The sequence below is a fragment of the Eretmochelys imbricata genome, chromosome 4, assembly GCF_965152235.1.
Source record: "Eretmochelys imbricata isolate rEreImb1 chromosome 4, rEreImb1.hap1, whole genome shotgun sequence".
Taxonomy (NCBI): Eukaryota; Metazoa; Chordata; order Testudines; family Cheloniidae; genus Eretmochelys; species Eretmochelys imbricata.
The window spans coordinates 35,167,403-35,188,850 of record NC_135575.1 but is presented as its reverse complement, the minus strand read 5'-3'; the positions used below and the strand labels follow the sequence as shown (position 1 = coordinate 35,188,850).

The window sequence follows — 21,448 nt, the reverse complement described above, 5'->3', positions numbered from 1 at the left end:
TCTTCTAATACTAACCAAAAATGAAGCTAGACTTTCTTGTATAGAACAACAGTTTTTTACTGTGATGTTCACCATGTTAGTTTTGTATTATAGCATTAATCACCACATTTTCACTCAAATACCAAACTTCTTATTCATACTCTCTGACAGGCATGTCCAGACATCCTCCAGCTCCTGATATCCCTACCTTCTATCCCTTGTCTCCTGGTGGTGTAGGACAGATAACGCCACCTCTTGGCTGGTAAGATCCTCTTGCTGCTGCTTAGACATATGTTCATACACATCCTCTCTAGGATTATTGAATTAATTGTAGAATTTATGAACTAAGAAAAACATTACTACAGTGAGAGAAGTGACTATTTTATTTTAGCTTGAAAGATCAAAAATGTTGATCTTTGAAATAAATTGGATCTGTTTTTTAACATGTACAGAAATTGAAATACATAGATTTCACTTTGAAGTGAGAATAGTTCTTATGGCTCACACTTATGGCTCTTGGCATTTGGTAGGATTGCAGAAAAACAGGTCTCAAGGAATTAAAGATCAATTTTTTTAACAACCCAAAATTGCAATGACTTGTAACAAACTTTCAAGTACGGATTTTTTTTAACTGAAAACTGCACCAAAATAGAGAACAAACTTTATATTACATTCCTTACAGAAACGGTAAGATTTGAGATTAGTACTCAGTTACTGGAGAGTTCATATATTTTGTTAATTTTTAACACTAGCAGTATAAGGATCCTACTCCCAATGCTCACAGTAGATTCCTTCAGGAGCTCGTATTTATGTATAGGGTCTCCCATCACAGGATGATCAATAATGCTTGACACTTACTGTCTGAGAATCTCCAAGCATTTTAGAATGGATAACAAATATATATAGTTATAGGAGGACAAACTAAATGCAGAGGGGTTAAGTGAATTAGAATCCCACGCCTTGTCACTCGGTTCTGTGCCCTACCTAATTAGGGTGACCTGGTGTCCTGATTTTATAGGGACAGCCCTGATTTTGGGGTCTTTTTCTTATATAGGCTCCTATTATCCCCCACCCCATCCCGATTTTTCATACTTGCTGTCTGGTCACCCTATACCTAATGGTAAGTATTATCATCCCAATTTTAGGTTGAGGGGAAACCAACATACATTTCAGACCAGAATATGCAAGGTGCTGAGCAGCCTCTCAACTTAAGGAGCGTGTCTTGTTTATCTTAACCAAATGAAGGTTGAGGAGAAATGATTGCTCTAAATTCATCAGAGGGATAAACAGCAGGGAAAGAGTCTTTAAATTAAGGTCCAAAGTTGGAACAAGAACAAATGGATATAATTAGCCATCAAGAAGTTTAGACTTGAAATTTAGGTTTCTGGTGGTGAGAGGAATGAAATTCTGGAACAGCCCTCCAAGGGGGGCAAAAATACATAACATGTTTTAAGACTGAGCTTGATAAGTTTATAGAGGGGATGGTATGATGATTGCTTATAGTGGCAAATATCTCCAATGGCCAGAAATAGGACACTAGATGGGGAGGGCTCTGGTGAATTCTTTCTCAGGTGTTTGGTGGGTCTCACCCACATGCTCAAGGTCCAGTTGACTGCCATATTTAGAGTTGGGAAAGAATTTCCTACCAGATCAGATTGGCAGAGATTCAGGGAGTCTTTCACCATCCTTGGCAGCATGGGGCACAAGTCACTGGCTGGCTTGAACTAGAGTAGAGTAAATGGTGGATTCTCTGAAACTTGCAGTCTTTAAATCAAGATTTGAGGATTTAAGTAACTCAGCCAGAGGTTATGGGTCTACTGCAGGAGTGGCTGGGCAAGGTTCTGTGGCCTGCAGTGTGCAAGAGGTAAGGTGAGACTAGATGATCATGATGGTCCCTTCTGGACGTAAAGTCTGAGTCTGAGCTCTGGGCCTTGTGGAATCAGGACAAAAATCACTTGCTGAAAGCCACATAGTAAGTTAATAGCAAAGACAGAGCACCTGATTTCCAGTTTAATGTTCACTGGTCTCGAGACTGAACCGCTGCCTCCACCACTACCAGATGATTTCTGGTGGTCCTTTTGCCAGCTTTGGTTAAGTGACAGCACTTCTGAATAGTTTCTTGATCCAGAAAGTGGGAGGGTGTGGAAGGGAGGAAGGAAACTGAAAGGAGAAGGAAGAAAAGGAGAGACTAGCTAATTGTCAAATTTGGAAATCTATTCAGCAGTGCTCGCTCATACCTGAACATATTCCACAGTCCGTTATGCTCTGCCTCCTTCCAGCTCAATTCTGTGCTGCAGCATTACTGAGATTTCTACCTCTTCTTTTTTTCTGGTTTTGAGCACTGTTCTCCCCCCCACCCCCACCCCCCAACACACACGCTCACTTGAAGTGTGAAAACTGTTATCCTGAGCATAAAAAATGCCAGCAGCTTTGGAAATCCCAGTTTTAACACTAAATCTGTCTATCAATAAGTGTTTGAATAGAATTGATTGTGCTTAGTCTTTCAAAGCTGGATCAATTATTCTGTCTGAACTTCGTTACTTAAGTGCATTAATCCTTGTTCAAGAGTTGCATCAACACCAACTGGAAGTAAAGATGATGTGAACTAAGCAGAAAAAGTTCAAAGTGTTTTGAAGCATTAATTGGTGATAGAATTCCATATAGAGAGACAATATCTTTAAGACATTCTAAAGAATGGTAGGATTTCAAATGAGCTGGTTTTAGTCACTTGATTGCGCAAAAACAAAAAAGAGCCTTAAGCCCAAGTGACTAAAATGTACTTTCATTTTATTTATATTTTATTAATAAATATAAAGTTTTCTTTAGCTTCTTAAAAGTGCTGACAACTTGTGACATACTATACAAGATGCAAAATGAAGACAGTCCCGTGGTTTCAAAGATTTCCCCCTCCCCCCCCCCCCCAAAAAAAAAAAAAAGAAAACTCTCCAAATAGTTCTGTGGGACTCACTGTAAATACACTAACAGTGGGCCAGATTCTGGTACTCGTACATTGATTGCATTGGGACTACTGTTCCACAGGAGTTGAGGGTATTGGAATCTGGCCCAATGACTTAAAATTAGGCAATGGTTTGGGTTTTTTTAAACAAAACCTAGATAATGAATATCTTTTCAGTGGGCGAGAGAGAAATCTTATTCAGTGCAAGCATGCAGACACCCATGAGCTACAGAATACATGGCAGATAACTGTTTATGCTACCATGCTGAGTTCCCATCAAGTGCTTGTGACTCTAGGGTATCTTTTAATACAATATCATATTATTGATGGGTTCCTTTCTTCTGTGACCTCAGGCAAGGTCAGCCTGTATATCCCATCTCGAGTGGATTCAGGCAGCCCTACCCATCCTCACTCTCAGTCGACCCTTCCATGTCCAGGTAGGTGTAGGAGGTGAATGACTGAATGGGGAGTAACTGCTGGCATTAAAGGGCAAGTTGCTCTTCTGCTTGCATCTTGGTCTGCCTTTGCTTACTTTTCAGTCAGCAAAAAATGTATGTATAATTTTTATTTAAAATGTTTGTGTATGTACAGTTTGCCTGGATCCCACACTAGTCTCATTCAGCATTTTCCTGGCAGTCAGTGAAGTATTGACATTAGAAACACTTACAAACTGTGTTAACCATTAATCAAACCATTTAATATAAAATGGGCATTATTGTTAGACACACTATATTAGGAAATACCCAAGATTTTATTCTTCAAATATGAAACCAGGCAAAACTTCTCATTCTAGTTTGAATTATGTAATTACACTCTTAAATAGTTCAAATTGGGTAGTGTGCCATGTGGAAATATGCAGAACTACTCCGAAGTTGGAATTTCTTAGCCCAGAGCTATTAGAAGGAAAGGGATGCCAACAAGCTGTAAATACACACACTGTCTGTACTGGTGTGTGAATCAGGCACTATGTTTGCATATTAGTGCAAGCAAGCAATGCTAACTGAGACTTAGCCATGCCAAACTCCAAATCTTCTCTGTGTAATGCTTTTGCACTCTCAAAAGATGCCTTACACATCCTGTGCTTGGTGTACACAAGGTTGCAATGTCCCATCTCTGCATTTTGCTTTGCTTTCACACTGGGATTTGGATTGTCCACTTAAGTGGTGGTCTCCTCACAACTTTTTATATGGGTTTCTGTGTTTAATTACTCTTCCTCTACTCCTTTTCAGGTAAACTACAAGCATGTCTCAGTCAGGGTATCCAAGAGGAAAATAGCTACTCTCTCCACAACAAACTTTGCCCCTTCCCAACCTCATTCTGTTGGGTTACTACGTTCTCTTGTGCAAATCACTGTAGCATAAGCTTTAACACTAACAAATGCAGTAAACTGCTCTCTTTTTGGGCTTGATCCTGCAAGTACTGACTACTTGGGAGTGCAATCCAGCAAGCTACTGAAGCACGTGCTTGCTTTGACAGCAGTGAGACTATTTTGCATGCTCAAAGATAAACATGTGCTTTAAGTGCATTGCTTGACTGGAGTTAGAATGCTCAGCACTTCGAGGAGCGCACCCCGGATTAAGAGGATGATTTTTTTTCTTCTGCCTTGACATAATGAAAGGGAAAGATATCTAGTTCTGGAAGAACCAGTTGGTTTTTCCTTCCAGAATACCAGATTTGCATTCAGAGTTAAAAGATTAGTGCAGAGTGTTGGAGAAGTAGGGTTATAGGGGAAATGATCTTGGACCCTTACATGTTTACTATAAAATGTTTTGAAAAGCAAAAGGTTCAAAACTAAATAAAGACATACCTATGGGGTTTTTTTTGAAAGGACTCTTCTCTTCCTTTTTGCTTCTGCCCCCTTTCTTCCCCCCCCCCGCATGGCAGTTCCCTCCTTTGTTGGCTGGTGATGGATATTTTCAGTATTTATATGCTGCTGTGGAAATGCACTTTTTGGTTAAGGGAATGTGTATTTTTATTGATGTCTAGTGCAACAATAGGTATGTTACACCTCCTTGTGCACATTGCCATCTCTTTATCTGAGAGGTAATAAAATAACTTCTTCAGTCCAAAATGTTGGCCTATTTTGAATAAGCTTAGATACAATGCATGAATCTTTGCTAACTAATTTTTACATCTTCTTCGTTGCAAGCTCTGTAGTGTTCTACTGCTAAAGTACAAGTTTTGGATATGCAGCCTGTTCTTCCTATTGTTACAGACTCTCTACTTGGTTTGTTTTTAGGTTTTCACATCATATGATTCCTGGTCCTCCAGGCCCTCACACAACTGGAATCCCTCACCCAGCTATTGTAACACCTCAAGTCAAACAAGAACATCCACACACTGACAGCGACTTAATGCATGTGTGAGTCTGCCTCTCTGTGCTAGCCCTTAAATCCTGAAGTGTTTGCAGATTAATAGTTAAAAGGAGAGCTGAGAAATAAAAAACAAAACAAGTGTCCTTCATGGTCACTCTGAATTATGATTCTGTAAAAGTTTACCATAACTAAAGTGGGGAGTGGATGGCTCATGGGAGCACTATTGATATGAAGCCTTTATTTCTCGGCCACTCCCTTGAATGTTATCTAAGATGGTAGCTGCCGAACGCTGTTTTGTCATTTGGTGGCTTATCTGAAGCTAGGCTTGTGAGCTGATAGTCAGTTTCTAGTGCAAAGGTGTTGACTGTAAAAACCACCACTATACTTTGGCATTCTTTTTAGCAGATGAACACAAAAGCGCTCAAGAAATAAATGGGCAAGGAGACTGACCTACCTTTTTACCCCTAAAGATGGCCTTCTGGAGCACTGTGGAAACATGTTGGCAGAGTGTTTGTTTCATGGATAAATAAAGTACAATTTCATTCATCATCAAGGACTGCCAATCCAACACTCTCCTCCTTGAGCACTAAATTCAGTTCTAAATACAGAATACAGTAGAACCTCAGTTACGAACACCTCAGGAATGGAGGTTGTTCATAACTCTGAACAAAATGTTACGGTTGTTCTTTCAAAAGTTTACAACTGAACATTGACTTAATTCAGCTTTGAAACTTTACTAGGCAGAAGAAAAATGCTGTTTTTAGCCATTTTAATTTAAATGCAACAACCCAGAAACCGTTTCCTTGACTCGTCAGAACTTTTATTAAACTTTCCCTTTTATTTTTTAGTACTTTAACACAGTAGTGTACAGTATTTGCTTTTCTTTTTTCATCTTCCTCTTCTGCCTTCCATCTCCATCATTTCTCTTTCCAAATGAAGCATGTAGTTGACCAGTCAGTTCATAACTCTGGTATTCATAACATTGAGATTCTACTGTAAGTTCAAAAGTTGCAGTAGTAGATAAAATACGAGCTCTCACACTTAACATACAGTAGCACATCCTTAATTTGAAATTGAAGCTTGGAAATATTCCTCTCAATAACTTTTAGGCTAAAGGTAAATAGATACTGTGTCTTTTCCCCCACCACGTTTTAGGAAGCCTCAGCACGAACAGAGAAAAGAGCAAGAGCCGAAAAGACCTCACATTAAAAAACCTCTGAATGCTTTTATGTTATACATGAAAGAAATGAGAGCAAACGTCGTAGCAGAGTGTACTCTGAAAGAGAGCGCAGCTATCAACCAGATTCTTGGCAGAAGGGTATGTACAGTAATGTGTATATACTAGTAATTGGTGTATATTGCCTCAAAACCCTCTAAAAAGGCTAACTTCCTGGCTTGATGTGCTAACTAGAATACACGTATTTACATCGTTAGTAGAAGCAAGGATATGCAACTAAAAATAAAAATGGTCATCTTGGTTTCATGCAGGGGAGTTAGCCATATCATTAGACTTACCCCTCTCTTTTAGGTCCAGTGCTGCAATCAAAAAGTTGTGATTGTGTCTAATGTGTATGTTACCAAGGACTGTCTTAATATTTTACTAACTCCATCTTGGGAGTAAAAAGCAAGTGGAAAGAGACTTTTATTAGATTCAATTGATCTAAAAATAAAATGCAGGTTCTAAGTAGGACCACAATCCATCCCTAGGACTTGTCTACACTTAAAATGCAGCAGCAGCATAGCTGTAGCTTCAGTGTAGACACTACCTGTGCTGAGAGGAGGGATGCTCCCATTGTTGTAGATAATCGTCAAGAGGTGGTAGCTAGGTTGACAGGAGGAATCTTTGCTGTCTACACCAGGGGTTGGGTTGGTTTACTGCATTGTTTGTGATGTGAATTTTTCACACCACTTTGTGATGTAGTTATACCAACCTATCTTCCTACTGTAGATCAGACCTTAGAACTATCCATGCCCAGCATGATTAAACTAGCCAAGGAGATATAGTGAAGCTGTGTTGCTTTGGTACTTTGCATTTTTACTTTACTTTAGAGATTATCAGATCAGAATACGTGCCAAGTAACCTGATTAAAAAGCCTCTGTCTGTCTGTGCAAGTTCTAAGACTGCCAACAACAGTTTTTCTTTCTCTTCTGGGACTTCTTTAGTTTGAGCTGTGCGTGCCAGCTACCTAAAGCCCTTGGCTTTTAAATCAGAGTTTGGTGTCAATATCATTCTGGTTCTGTTTGTAAAGAATATTGTAAACTTTGCTTCCTGACTCCATCAAAGCATGCTTTATTTGATTATGATTATTCTTTTTTAATGTGGCCAGAAGATTGAAAATTCCTATTTGTGCTTTAACAAAGACTGAATAAGCTATTTTGTGTGCATCTTGAACGTTTTCTTCCTCCCTTATGCAATACTTTAGATGTGAGAATTTCTGCAAATCCCCGTTTACGCAATTGCAGTCAGCCTGTGTAACTTTTGTCCTCTCCCTGGAATATTCCTCTAAATACACAGTACTTGACATAAAAATTATTTAACCTTTTATATGGTGGTGGCATCTAGAAGCCAACCAGGTTGGGGCCCCATTGTGCTAGGTGCTGTAGAAATATACCGATTGTCTCTGCACAAAGAAGGGGTAACATGTACCTTAATTCATTTCCTGGTATTTAGAGGCTTAAAATTAGCCACTCTTTATGTTCTGGAAGGGCACGAAGCACCACTAAGTAACCTTAACTCTACATTAATGAAGTTTTGGAGTATTTAATTTAATCTGGTTTATTTAAAACAATTTCTCTGCATCCCCATGTACCACTGCCCCTGGCTCCTTGGCAGTGATTAACCTGGCCACAGAATGAACTGGCTGCATGTTAATTCCTTCACTGCCCCTGCATCATCTCCTTGTTTCTCTGCCTGAGATTAGTGGAGCAGTTCACACATCTCTGAGCTGGCTGACTTCAGTTGTGTAAATGGGGATTTGAAGAAGCTCTGAACTATATGGGATTATGGTGGCACGGCTATGCTGGTGTAATCTCCATAGTGTAGATGTACCCTTAACCTTCCCAGATGCTGGCACACGGAGGGTCAGGGAAAGAAGGGATCATTTCCTGCCATTTCATCCTCCTCATTATGTGAGGTGTTCCCCCTCTGGCCCTCAGTTGTTGCCCAATTGATGGATCTGTGAATGGAAAGCATCTGCCCACACTTCGCAGCTCAGCTAGGACAAGAGGAGAAGACTGCGGGGGTGGGGGGTGGCACTTCAAACAAGAGGGGAAGATATGGAACTGACAGAGCCCCTGCCCCTAATCCCTGCCCACCCAATATCTCCCTACCACACCTCATCCTGCCTACATCTGCATCGTCTCCCCTTGATCTCCTTCTCTTGCCACCAATCCCCATTTATCTCTCTCCCCTTGCCAAAGCCCCAGAGCCCTGTCTCCTAATCTCCCCTCCCAATCTCTGCACACTCTTCACTGCTCCAACATCCCCGTGCTGCTCCGTGAATTATACAACTTTGTAAAATGTTGGGTTTTTAGAAGGGATGATTCTTGGGAACAATGACCCCAAATTTGGACCACTAACACTACCCAGCACTCCCATGAGTCACAGCAAATTTCAAGACAGTTGGAGTCTGTGTATGGGTTTTAGAGCCTGTAGAATCCACCTTAAAACAGAAAATGAAACAACTTTAACTATGTCTATAGCAGAGCTGTTTCTCTGCTATAACATGGCTACTTGTTCCCTCCAAATGAAGAAATCTGTTTAAACAGTGAAGTCTCTCATCACACCCTTCTCCTCCTGTCTTGGCTACTCCAACCGCTCTTCTCTCTAGTTTCCAACATTCATGTTATTCCTTTGAATACTTACAAAATGAAACTACCACGGTATCTCCTGTGCCTGGCAGTCTGACCACACACCCCTCCCCCTCTTCTGTGAATCACTTCATTGGCTGCCCCTTCTCCATCACAAACTCAAGTTTCTTGTTACTGCCTTCATGGCCCTGCCTAATGAGTCTCGCTCTCCTCCTCTCCACTAATCATTCTAGCCTTGATGCTTCATTTTGTTTATCTCACAAATCTCAGAATCTTTTAATCCAGGCTACCCCGCTAATCTCACTAATGTACCTCAAGACCTACTTTTAAGGTGTGTCAACAACTTTATGTGGCTCTTACTTTCTAACTAATCCACCCCACCCCATCTCCCTCAACGAAACAAAACAAACACAAAACCTATGGTGTGTGTGTGTACATGTACCTTTTGAGTGTTTGTAACCTTAGGCCTGGTCTAAACTCAAGTTAGGTTGATCCAGGTACATCGCTCAGGGGTATGAAAAATCCACACCCCTGCGTAACACAGTGAAGCCAACTAATCCCCGGTGTAGACGGTGCTAGGCCAATGGAAGAATTTTTCTGTCAATCTAGCTAGCTCTTCTTGGGAAGGTAGATTACCTGTGCTGATTGGAGCCCCTTCTGTTGGTGTAAGTAGTGTTTATGCTGAAATGCTGCAGCTGCACCACTCTAGTGTGTCAAGTGCAGATGAGCCCTTATTTGCTATCTCTCCTTCATCCCCTTTCATTGCCTTTTGTCAATTAAACACAGGGATGTGGTCTTTGCCTCAAAGAGCTTGTATTCTGACACCTTTGCAGGCTTTTGGGCATTCTGATGCTATTGTGGAATGGTGACCTCTTTGACAAACTCCTAGATGCAAGTGGGAAGAGTTCCTATCCTCTGAGCCTCTCGAGAGTCTAGGTTTTAAGTTGTCAGCACTCTGGGATCAGTGAGAACTGTTAACTGTTGCATCCACCACAGGCAAATATTAGATATGTCTTCTGATTTAAAAAAAAAAAAAAGAGAGAAAAGAACTCTGAATTCTTTTGATGTCCTGAGTTCTTTTTTTAGACCCTGAACTTAAATCCTTTATATTTTTATTTATTTATATAAAAATAAAAAATGAAACCTTAATTTGCATGTGTAGCTGACTTGCAAGAGATGTGATATGGGAGAACATCTCCTTTATGCAAAGGGGCCTCTGCACTTGTACAAGAAAATCTTCTGCAAGATTTTGAAGTCCAGGCTTTGTTGGATAGTCCAGGGGTCTGAACAATTAAGACAATGAGAAATGAAACTTGTGCTGCTCTGCCACATCAGAAACAGTTACATGACCTTTAGGAACCGGTGACCCCAAAAAATAGAATGGAATTCCTCGTGCCACTGCACTTTCACCTCCTCATGTTACATGTAAACTTCCTACTAAGTTTTGAACAGAAAGGTGAGCTTCTTTTATTAGAAAGATGTTTCTATTTTCATGGTCATATGGCAGCTATATTCAATGCATCATTTTGCTCTGAACAGCATAATCTTCCCAAAAATGTGTCTTGTCTTAAACACTTTCCTAAGGATTTTCACTTTCCGTGCATTGGAGCAGAAATGCTTAAACTGGCAGCTATTTGAGGTACTCTGACCTTTCTCGTCTAGCCTCTCTTTCTATTGAAATCTGGCTGTCGTAGTTGTGTCTGCCTGCTGCCTGAATGGCGTTCTTTGTGTGGAATTTGTTCCCTAGCTGTTACTTTCCTTTTACTGGGTGTCCCAGATTGACTGACTGCTCAGATGTAAAAGACAAACATTATTTATTCTGGAGTAGTCAGTGCTCTTTGGATAGCATAGAGATACCATGCATTTAGCCTGGTAGAAAGCCATAAATAGGATAGATTGTTATGCTTTCAGCAACATATTGGAATTTGCTAAGTTAAACCCAAACCTTTACTGTGCATCTTAAACCTAAGTGTCAAAAAGAAAGACATTAAAAGGACATTCTTGACCTGAAATCCTAGTCCTTTGTTAAAAGTAGTTAATTTCAGGTGGGCACTCCTGCTTCTGAGTCTCCCTGCTAGTTTGTCACATCATTTATTTTTAAAAACAACTCTTCCATGTTGTGTGAAGAATCCAAACAAACAAGGGAAATGGCTCTTCTGGGGAAAACAGTGAACTTGACTCTGCACAAGTTTAAAAAGTTATATAAACCCTTTAGTTCTGAAGTAGAAAAGGGTTGGACACTGACCCTGTTATCTGGCAGTGCCCCACCAACTATGCAGGTTAGATTTTAAATGTGGGTAATAACAAAGCATCCCTTTTTTGGCCTTTGGAAAATTCACTAATGAAGCTAGGAAGATGGAAAGGAGAAATGTCCTTGTTCCAGTACTTTTAGAAACTTTTCTCTGCACCAAGGAGCCAGCAAAAGACTGGCTTAGTGTTTGCAGGGGGACAGGTCACAGCATTAGGTCACAGGCAGAGCTGCAGATGCCACTATAATGCTGAATTGATGGTTACTAGGATGCAGTTGGACTATCTGGTTGCCTTACTGGAGCAAACTTGCAAAAGTTAATTTTCTGTATTACAATAGTGCCTAGGAGTCCTAATCATGGAACAGGATCCTACTGTGCTAGGCACTGTACAAATACCAAACAAAAAGTCCCTTCCCCAAATAGCTTCTGACGTTCTTTCTGTAACTTCATTTACCAGCCTTCAAGTTAGAGTCGCGCCTATAGGAATATGGATATATTAGTTGTTTTTAAACCTAAGACAGGAGGCTCTCTTGTATTGGAGCCTTACTTAGGCTGTCTCTCCACTGTGGAAAGTATGCTGGCATAGCTATGCCAGCATTCCCTTGTCCCGTAGGCATATGTCCTGTATGCTGATGGGAGGGTTTTTTCCATAAATTTAGGAACATCGCCTCCCTGAATGAAGTTAGTTTTGCTGATGAAAGCATTCTCCCATTGACACAGTTGTGCCTGCACTGAAGGTTTGGTTGGCATAGCTGTGTCTGTCAGGAGTGTGGCTTCCCCAACCCCGACCAATGTAGCTATCGCAACCTAACGTCTGAGTGTAGACCGAGCCTTAGGCCTAGTCTTAACTTAAAAAAGACCAGTCTCTGTACGTTGCTTGGGGCTGTGAAAAAATTTGCACCAAGTGCTGGGGTTAGGTTGACCTAATCCCTGGAGTGGATGCAGCAAGGTTGATGAAAAGTTCTTCCATTGATCTAGTGACTTCCTTTTGAGAGAGATTAACTACGCTGATGGAAAAACCCTTCCGTCAATTGTAAGAAACATCTACACTATGGTGCTACAACTGCAGAGTTTCACTGCTGCAGTGTAGATGTATCTTTAATGTTTGCACTCAGATATGTGAAATGGAGAAGACAGCGTAAAGGCACATTTATTTTTATTACCAGTACTGTGGACTTCTCACATGATGGTGGGCAATCATGGCTCCCTGAATAGATTATATGGAGAATCCTGTAGTTGGCATAAACAAATTTTGTCTAGCTCCAGGCAGCTGACATTTATAATGCTGACAAATGTTCAAATGGTTGGGTAGGAAATGCAAGAGCTTGTGATAAGTAATGAATTTCTTCTCCACTTGCAGTGGAAAAGGACCAAAAAAGGGTCACAAACATTTGTTCATGAGACACATTGTTTGGGTATGATGTATTTCCTAATTTAACACTTTGTTTTATTTCAAGTGGCATGCTCTCTCCCGTGAAGAACAAGCTAAATATTATGAACTAGCTCGGAAAGAAAGGCAGCTACATATGCAGCTTTACCCAGGCTGGTCTGCAAGAGATAACTATGTAAGTCATTCACTTGATGGATATTTTCAACTAGTGTTTCCTAACTGATTTTTACTGTGAAAGGCTCTGGGAGGTGGGGTGGTCAAGGACCATAAAAACTTAGCCTTGTATTTACTTTCCTTTAAGGAAATCTGCTTGCTTGTTGCATTAGTGCTGCTTACATCACAACAAATTAGTGTAGAACTGAGTGAGTGAAGTAGATATTTAATGTTTAAATAAATCTGAGATTGTCAAAAGAACCAAAGGGAGTTTGGTCACCTTAAGTCCCTTAGACTTCTCTGAAAATCCTAGCCTAAAATGAGAATACATATAGATGTGAAGACCAAAACTTTAAACATCCAAGTTTGGAAAACTTTGTAGCCATAATACTTTCTGACTGATGCATTCTGTCTTGAAATGCATGAGCATGATGCCTCATATTTTTGTGAAAGAGGAAACTCAAAGTTCAATATGTAGAATTATTGCATTAAGATTTCCTCCCCCTCCCCAATATTATCATATGTCCTATACAATTTCTTGTATTACTATGTATAGCCCTGTGAAAGTAACTCTCTTCAAATTTCACGTGCTGTTTTCCATTTGGTCTTGGCCGATGACTATCCAAAAATCTTCTTTTGAGAGAACTTCCACAGAATGGCCACTTTTATAGGAGAACATAAAAATCAGTGTGTTTGCGGCAAACAGATCTTTATCTCAAATCTTAAAATTTTCCATTTCTCCAAAAATCCTAAATTATTTTGAAATACCAAATCAAATTGTCACTAAGGTTTTCAGCATGTGAAGCCACCCTGAGTAAGATCCAAAGTAGAGGAAAAGACTTATTTTCAGTGTTTGATGGGATGATCCTTTACTGTAACAGTGCCTTGGGTAGGAGAACCAGCACCTGTGTGAGGAAACGCTGGCAATAAACTAGTTACCCTAATACACTTGTCCTTTCAACCTGGGCAACTACAAGATATAGGGAAATTAGGTTTGATGTCCATCTCCAGTGCAGCACATCCAGATTAATGACTGTGTCAACATTATTTTCAACCCCAAATCAGAGCGTGCTGCTAGCCATTACATTCTGACAATGAGGCAGAAGTGCCATGTTGAGACTCTTGGGTATTCTGATACTGCAAATGAGGGCACTCCTGTTTTTGGTGTCACCGACTGTTTTGTGTAGTACTTCATCACGCTTCTCTGGGGGCATGCATATGATGGACACAGCATATTATACCGTATGCTCTTGGACGCAAGGTTGCAGTACCTTTCTCTCATCAGAATACAGTTCTGTGTTAGCAGGGGTGATGAGCAGAAGAGCCCAGTAAAGAGCAGTTTATCACTTAAAATAAATTGCTTCAACAGTGATTTGCTTTTTTTTAAATGGTCACTTTGCCTGGTTATGTTTGAATTGGACTTTAGACTGGTCAATATACATCTAGTACATGAGGTGTAAATACCCTTGAATGTCACTATGTTTTGGGGCTACTAATGCACTGGTGGCTTAGTTTTACACAACATAGTCTCTCCCTCCACCCCCACCCCTTCAGTGTGATGCTTTTGTTTTATTCGGGTGCTCTCAGAAATCTCATAAGAAGGAACATTTCTTGGCAAAAAAAAAAAAAAAATCTCATGGTATTCTTGAAAAGACATTGTATTGGGATCCTCGTCAGTAAAGAGGGAGAAATTGCTAGCAAAACTATGTCTGTCATTTGATAACACCATTACGGGAGACCCAAGAAAATAGTGTTAATGTAGCAATGTCTGAGCTGCCAGAATTTAATACCTTTTTTGGGGAATGCTGACAACTAGCTTTTCCCGAATTTCCTGATCTAATTTCCAATTGTTTTCATCTATCTTAATGCTCCAGTGTATTCATAACTTCACCTCAGATGACAGGGTCAAGCAAAAAAGGTCTTGCTCTCCTGGTATTCCCAAACTGCATGTTGCATCATGACCGCTGCTCTGTAAAGAGGCACTCTCTCTAGCGGTATAAGTGGAACAGGGTGCTGATGCGCTTTTGAAGACCTTGAAGTTTGGTTTAGCTCAGGAGTTAAGTGTTTGGTCTTGATCTAGCCTCTGGAAGTTTATTCATATCCAATTATCTGTTGCTATTGGCGCTCTGCTGAGGACAGGCAAGGAGGTGAACACCAGAAGTGATGCAGGCCAGGATTGGAAGAGTGCTGTGTGGAAATTGGCATAATGTTTGGTAACAGACTCTTAATGAATACTAGCTGGGTCACCATCCCAAGGAGGTTTAGAAGACCAGAGTTTTGATAGCAATGTAGGGCAGGAAAGAAACGTCGCTGAAGGATGTAGAGATGGCAGTTAGAATGGGCTAAGGCCAACAGAAACTAAAATTGTGGGCCTAGCTAAAAATGGAAGCTTTGTAAAAGATCACAGATGGGGGCCCTGCCCTCTTTCATGTATGAAGGGGGAAACTGTTACTGACACATTCTTCTACTGTGTGGGTTGGCATGATTGACATGTGGTCACATAAGTGCTCATGTAATGTTAAAGGAAGGCAGGAGTTCTGGTCACATGTAAAGCCTTTCATGGCCTATCCTTATCCATTCTGTTGCATTCAGTGGCTAAAAAAACTTTGTAAAATCTAACACTTTGTGCCTTCATTTCTACATGTGAAGTAGACATACCTAACACACGTGTATTTGGAATTTAGTGTCTGCAAAAGTGCTTTGAGATACTTGAATAGAGGAGCTGATACAAATCAAGAGTTGTTCACCAATCCTTTTGGCTGATCACTTTACCTATTAACATGAGAGCTTTATCCTGCCACTCATGAGTAATATGGTAAACACAAACTGCATTTGAACTCAATATATTCCGAGCAAGCTTCTGGTATCATGTAGTTGATTTTAAAAATGTCTTAGGCCTGGTCTATGTTAAAAAGTTAGGTCGACTCAGGTACATCGCTCTGGGGTGTAAAAATCCACACCCCTGAGCAATATAGTGAAGCTGACTTACCCCTCCAGTGTGACATACCCCCTAGGTCGACAGAAAAATTCTTCCATTGACCTAGCTGCCACCTCTTGAGGAAATGGATTACTTACTCCGCCAGGAGAACCCTTCCTGTCTGCATAGGTAGTGTCTACACTGAAGTGGTGCAGCATGGTGCACATGGTGGTGCAGCAGCGCAGCTGTGCTGTTGTAGCATTTCAAGTGTAGACAAGATCTGATTTGCAAGGAGGGCTTCTGTGTAAATATGTCCCTGTTCAGATGGACTGGCTATACCTACCTTTTTTTTTTTTATTATGCCACTACTTAGCAATCCATCAGGCAGCAGAAAGCAAATTAGCCCGAGTTAAAAGTAGTACAACTTTTTATAGCATAAAACCTCAATTAGAAGGTAACTCTTTTACTTTCGATTCCCCTAAACTGGATTGAAAACTAAATATTACCTTATATTTATGTATAGTATCTTTAATTCTGAAGGATGCCAAAGCAATCTATATAATAAAGTATTTTGTCCATCACTGAAATGTAGCTGACTAAGAGATGGAACACTTATACATCCAACAGTTTGACAGTGAGTAAGAATACTGTAGTCAATTGAAATGGCATTCGTGAGTGAACAGCAATCTTGATGACCACAATTTGACTGGCATGATCATGGAGAGCTTCAAAGGAGTAATCCATTCTCTCAATACCAATAACACAAATGTTGCATGCACTTACGTAACAAAAGTTGTTCCAGTCAGAATGTCTTACTGTTTGTTGTTTTCCATCTATTATGGTGCATATAAATGCATGTCGTCATGTTTCAGAGGTAACGTTCCGCAGTTAATGCCACATCTACATGAGTGGGGCAATTCATGACTCTTTGAGATGTTGTTTCAGGCTCTTTGCAAACTCAGAGACCATGCTGCATGGATTTTATACTAGGTTCATGTTTTTAAAAGGTTATCTTTGCAAGCACAAGGACTAGCAATTTCTTAATGAAAATTTAGTTTCTGGAACACAATTCTGCTCCAAGGGTGGCTTCTATGGCGAATTCTTCAGCCTCAGGACACACAGAACCTTGATTTTACAGTTAACATACTGGACCAAACTCTTACTGGGTGATTTATAACATGAGGGCAAGTTTAGTTGCCAGCTATTTCTGCACCTGGAAAACCCTTCTGTTGGTGTCACATGAAACTGTTTCTTTCCTGTTAGATTCTAAGATGATCTATGAAGACATCTTAGGACTGTAAATTATGGCACTGACCTAGTGTTTCTACATCGGCAAGAAAAATCTTTCTGTTGGTGATCTACCTGTGACCAAATAATGCTGGCAAATGCTAGGTGTCTGGAAGACTTGTCACATTTAAAAACCGCATTCTAAGGCCCTTGCACCTGTTTCTCCATAAGCATGAAAAGGGTAAAACTGTGACTACAGTTGGAACAGCTGGAAGAAATGTGAGATTGGGTTTAACTACATTGAAAATGCTATTGCTTCAATGCCACTTTTTCACAATATCCTCCGATTTGGGATGTTATGCACAGAATTCGTTTAATAGTTAGTGGGTGGAGGTGACACAGGGAAAATAATTCTATATATAGAATGGTATGGTAAATTCATCTATCTTCCAGGGGAAGAAAAAGAAGAGGAAGAGAGAGAAGCTACAGGAGTCAACAGCAGGTATGTTGAGAGTGGCTCTCTTGTGGTGGTTATTTTGTTTTTGTTTTTTTAAAAACCAACCAAACAAAAACAAACACACATACACACGCAACCACCAGCACTGACTGTTCCATTTCAGCTCTTTCACTTGTTTCTGATTCACATCTTTTTATATTTAAAATATTTTATTTTGAATGTGAGTGATTAAACATGCATCAAATAGGCATTTTCACTTTGGATGAACTTATCCATTGCCATCTTTATTGTCTTGTTTGCTTGTTTATTTCCTTTATGCCCATTTCCCTATCATACTTAGACTTAGAAGAAAGTGTGTCAGACCTGTGATTTGACACTAAATAATCCTTTCATGTAACTTTAGTAGCCACTGTAGTATTTCCATTGTGTTTTTACATTTTAGTTTTTGTACACTAACAGCTGCCTTATAGGTTGGCTCAAAGCATCAGTGAGGTCTCTTTCTTTTCCTTTTACTTGAAAAATATATTTAAAAAACAACAAAATGGCTGGTATAAGAACCATAAAAAAGAACAAAACAAATTATATAATATTGTATCATAAAACTTATTTGGAATGTGCAAAATCTCTTCAGTGGAAATTTGTTAAAGAACAACAATCTTCTACAGGTACAGGCCCCAGAATGACAGCTGCCTACATCTGAAGCATGGTAAGAACATCTCTAAAGCTTTCTTGCTAAAACTTAGTTGTAAAAGAGACACTCTAGTAAAACTACTTAGATTTAATTCTACAATTAAATCTAAATTTAGCACAAATTATAGAAATACCATATCCCAAAGAAACCTTGTTTTGATTATTGATGGTTTTTATACCGGCTATGTATTAGGGATTTACCACTTCCCTTTTCTTATTTACATTTTTCAAACAGACCATACCTCACTGACTAGCTGCAAGTCTGCCTGTGAAGCACAAGGATGGCTTTATTAAGCAATGTAAACCCTTCCAGCCAGCATGCCACACAAAATTCATAAAGGGCAGGTTAGAGTTGTGCTTTATAGCACTGCAATTAACTTGTTGCTGGTTGGCTGGGTGCACTGGTTTGTTTTTTCTCATAGTCTTTCTTTAATTGAAAATGATTCATAAACACTAATGAAAAGCAAGGTATAAGAAAATAGACTATATTTCAGCTATTAAGAATTTTTCTCCCATAATGATTGGCTAAGTCTCAAAGTGATTAAAAAAAAAAATATCTGTTCTCCATTTTAGAGATTTTTTGAGATTCTTCTCTCCATCTCACTCTCCTAAGGTAGATCACTATTAATTTACACAATGGATAGCCACTAAAGGCATCTGGTATGCTTATCAGTATAGACTGTACCCAGTGGTGAGCTGGAGCCGGTTCACTAGAACTGGTTATTAAATTTAGAAGCCCTTTTTAGAACTGGTGGTTCCGTGAGGGACAACCGGTTCTAAAAGGGCTTCTAAATTTAACCAGCCAAAAGTGGTGCCTTGGGCGCCACCTCCATGGGTGCTCCAGCCTCCTCCGCCTCCGCCCCGCTCTGCTTCTCCACTCCGCCCCCCCCACACCCCCCCCCCCCCGGCTTCCTGCGAATCAGTTGTTCACGTGGGAAGCCGGGGCGGGCTGAGAAGCAGGCCGTGGCTTCCTGCTCAGGCCCAGGGAGGCAGAGGTGGGCGGGGGAGGGCACGGGGGGGGCCGTGCCCACGCTGCAGCAGGTAACCCGGGGGGAGGGGGAGTGCAGGGGAACCGCTCCCCACCCCAGCTCACCTCCACCACCCTCGGCCTGAGCGGAAAGCCACCACCTGCTTCTCAGCCCTCCCAGGCTTCCTGCCGAACAGCTGATTCGCGGGAAGTCGGGGGAGAGGGCGGAGAAGCCCAGCGTGTTCAGTGGAGGAGGCGGAGCGGAGGTGAGGTGAGCTGGGGGCGGGGCAGGGAGCTGCTGGTGAGTGCTCTGCACCCACCAAATTTTCCCCATGGGCGCTCCAGCCCTGCTCCCCCCCAGCTATGCTCCCCTGCCCCTAGGAGCTAGAGAGACCTGCCGGATGCTTCCTGGGAGCTGCTCCAGGTAAGCATCTCCGGGACTCCCCACCTCGGCCCCCGGCAGGTCCCTCTGGCTCTTAGGGGTGGGCACCCACTACCGTGGCCCACAAGACCCTCCTGCCCGGTTCTGGGGGCAGTCAGGGGACAGGGGAGGGGTTGGATGGGGCAGGAGTCCCGGGGGGTAGGGGTGGGCAACAACCCCCTCGTGGGGTGAGGAGGGAACCTGTTAAGATTTTGGCAGCTCATCACTGACTGTACCACAGCAGAATTTTTGTTTCTCTATCTTTGTGCTGGAAGGACGTTCAGCTTCCTCCTCTGTAAGGAGATCCATTTTTAGAGGACACTGAGTCAGCTGAAATATTTCATTTTCACAATCTAATTAGCCCAGATTGTACCTCAAGTGTTTCAGGCACCATAACAAGGTTAAATACTAATATGGACAAGTCCTACAGAGCAGTGACTCACCAGCCAGCATGCCCTCTCATGGCTGAGCTTGGCAGGATCGCCTCCTCTGTCACCCCCTCCTTACAGCCTCTTTGGCCCTGCAGCGGTCTGCTGTTTCTCAGGCTCAGCCCTCTGAGTTCAATGACCTTATGTCAGGTTTTTGGCCCCTAAACCTGAGTCCAGTAGTCCTTCCACTTTCTTGTCTCAGGGCTTCCGGTAGTCTTTATATCGTGCATCAGGGGTTTCACACCACCTTCCTAAGTTTGGGGAGGGGAACCCAGATCCTCCCACCCCCTCTGGTTTCTGGTCCTAAGACATAGTAGTGAAAAGCCAAGGTCTGCTCCCTCCAACTCCTTGCTGTTCCTATGTTGGTCTGTTCCTCGGCCCTCTTGCCCAGCTCCTTTCTGGCTCTGGTAGTGAGCAATACTGCCTAGAGCTTTTCCCCCAAGAGATCTGGTTCTTTTATCCACCCCTGTAGTTTCTTAGTCTCTCTCCTGACTAATTCAGAGCTCTTTTCTCAGGAGAGAACTCCAGGGCCTACTCTCCTGGGCTTCTTTCCCCTTGTGCCCTGAAACCTTCTCTTTATATTTGCCAGAAGCTCCTCCCCTACATATTAGCCTTACTTGAGCCTGACATGGCTTGTAGTTGCTAATTGAGCTCACCAATGCCCCTTAACCCTTTCATTGCCAGTGTGGAGTATGAACCACATTCCAGGTCCCTTCTTTCTCTCCCTCCTCCTGAAAAACTTTTTGCTACAGAAAGAGAATGCATGTAGCTACTGAATCTTCTATTATTTGTTTCCATGGCTGACTTCATGCTTTGAAAGTAGCCAGTAAAACTGTTATCTACTGAATGTACAGCTGCTTGTGCTCTACCAGAGGAATACAAGCTAAGCTACTCTATTTCCTTTGTGTTATATGCCACTCAGAATGCAACTCACTACCCTTCTGCATGTTATGCTGTCATGTTGTTCAGTCTAAAGTGGGTTGTGTTGAAGAGCTATTTGTTGTTTTCAATAGTGAAATCTGAGGGGTGCTGTTTTGTCGAAATGAATAGAGTGGAGGAAAATATACAAGTAAATGTAGGGTTGGATGTTTTGCCTTTTATGCAAAATTTCAGAAAATCTGACCCGGACTCCTTTCTATAATAAACTTGACTTTTTATTAGTCTGCACAGCAAATATTGCTCGGCAGTCAGATTTCTCAGAAGTAAAAGTGAATGCCTTAAGTATTAGACTCAGCAGCTCCTTCCTAGCAGTCTCTAAATACAAGTTTTATTGAGTACTGTGCTAAAACGCACGCTCTGTACCATGCATAAAAACAGGCTCATTCTTTGTTAGAAACTCCTCTGCAAGCAAGTCCTGTTGCTTATTCACCTGAAATCCTCTTCTCTGAGACCTCACTATTATTTGTAGAGGTGATTTATATAGTGAAAAGCTCATGAGGAACAAGAAGCAGGAACAGATTGATGCCTAAACAGCAAAGATCATATCCCT

General features: G+C 41.3%; 1 protein-coding gene across 4 annotated transcripts in view; it reads left to right on the top strand.

Moving 5' to 3' along the window:
- The window catches only part of LEF1 (lymphoid enhancer binding factor 1), a 98,174-nt gene that overhangs the window by 63,395 nt on the left and 13,331 nt on the right, over positions 1 to 21,448 (top strand). Inside the window, exons 5-11 of one of the 4 annotated variants that reach the window (XM_077815118.1) lie at positions 151 to 241; positions 3,289 to 3,372; positions 5,175 to 5,297; positions 6,406 to 6,568; positions 12,767 to 12,874; positions 17,450 to 17,498; positions 18,119 to 18,159. In XM_077815118.1, the coding sequence (XP_077671244.1) occupies positions 151 to 241; positions 3,289 to 3,372; positions 5,175 to 5,297; positions 6,406 to 6,568; positions 12,767 to 12,874; positions 17,450 to 17,498; positions 18,119 to 18,153 (653 nt within the window). In that variant the 3' untranslated portion in view covers positions 18,154 to 18,159. The remainder of the gene's footprint in view (positions 1 to 150; positions 242 to 3,288; positions 3,373 to 5,174; positions 5,298 to 6,405; positions 6,569 to 12,766; positions 12,875 to 17,449; positions 17,499 to 18,118; positions 18,160 to 21,448) is intronic. The other 3 variants (XM_077815119.1, XM_077815120.1, XM_077815121.1) reach the window with 3 other exon arrangements.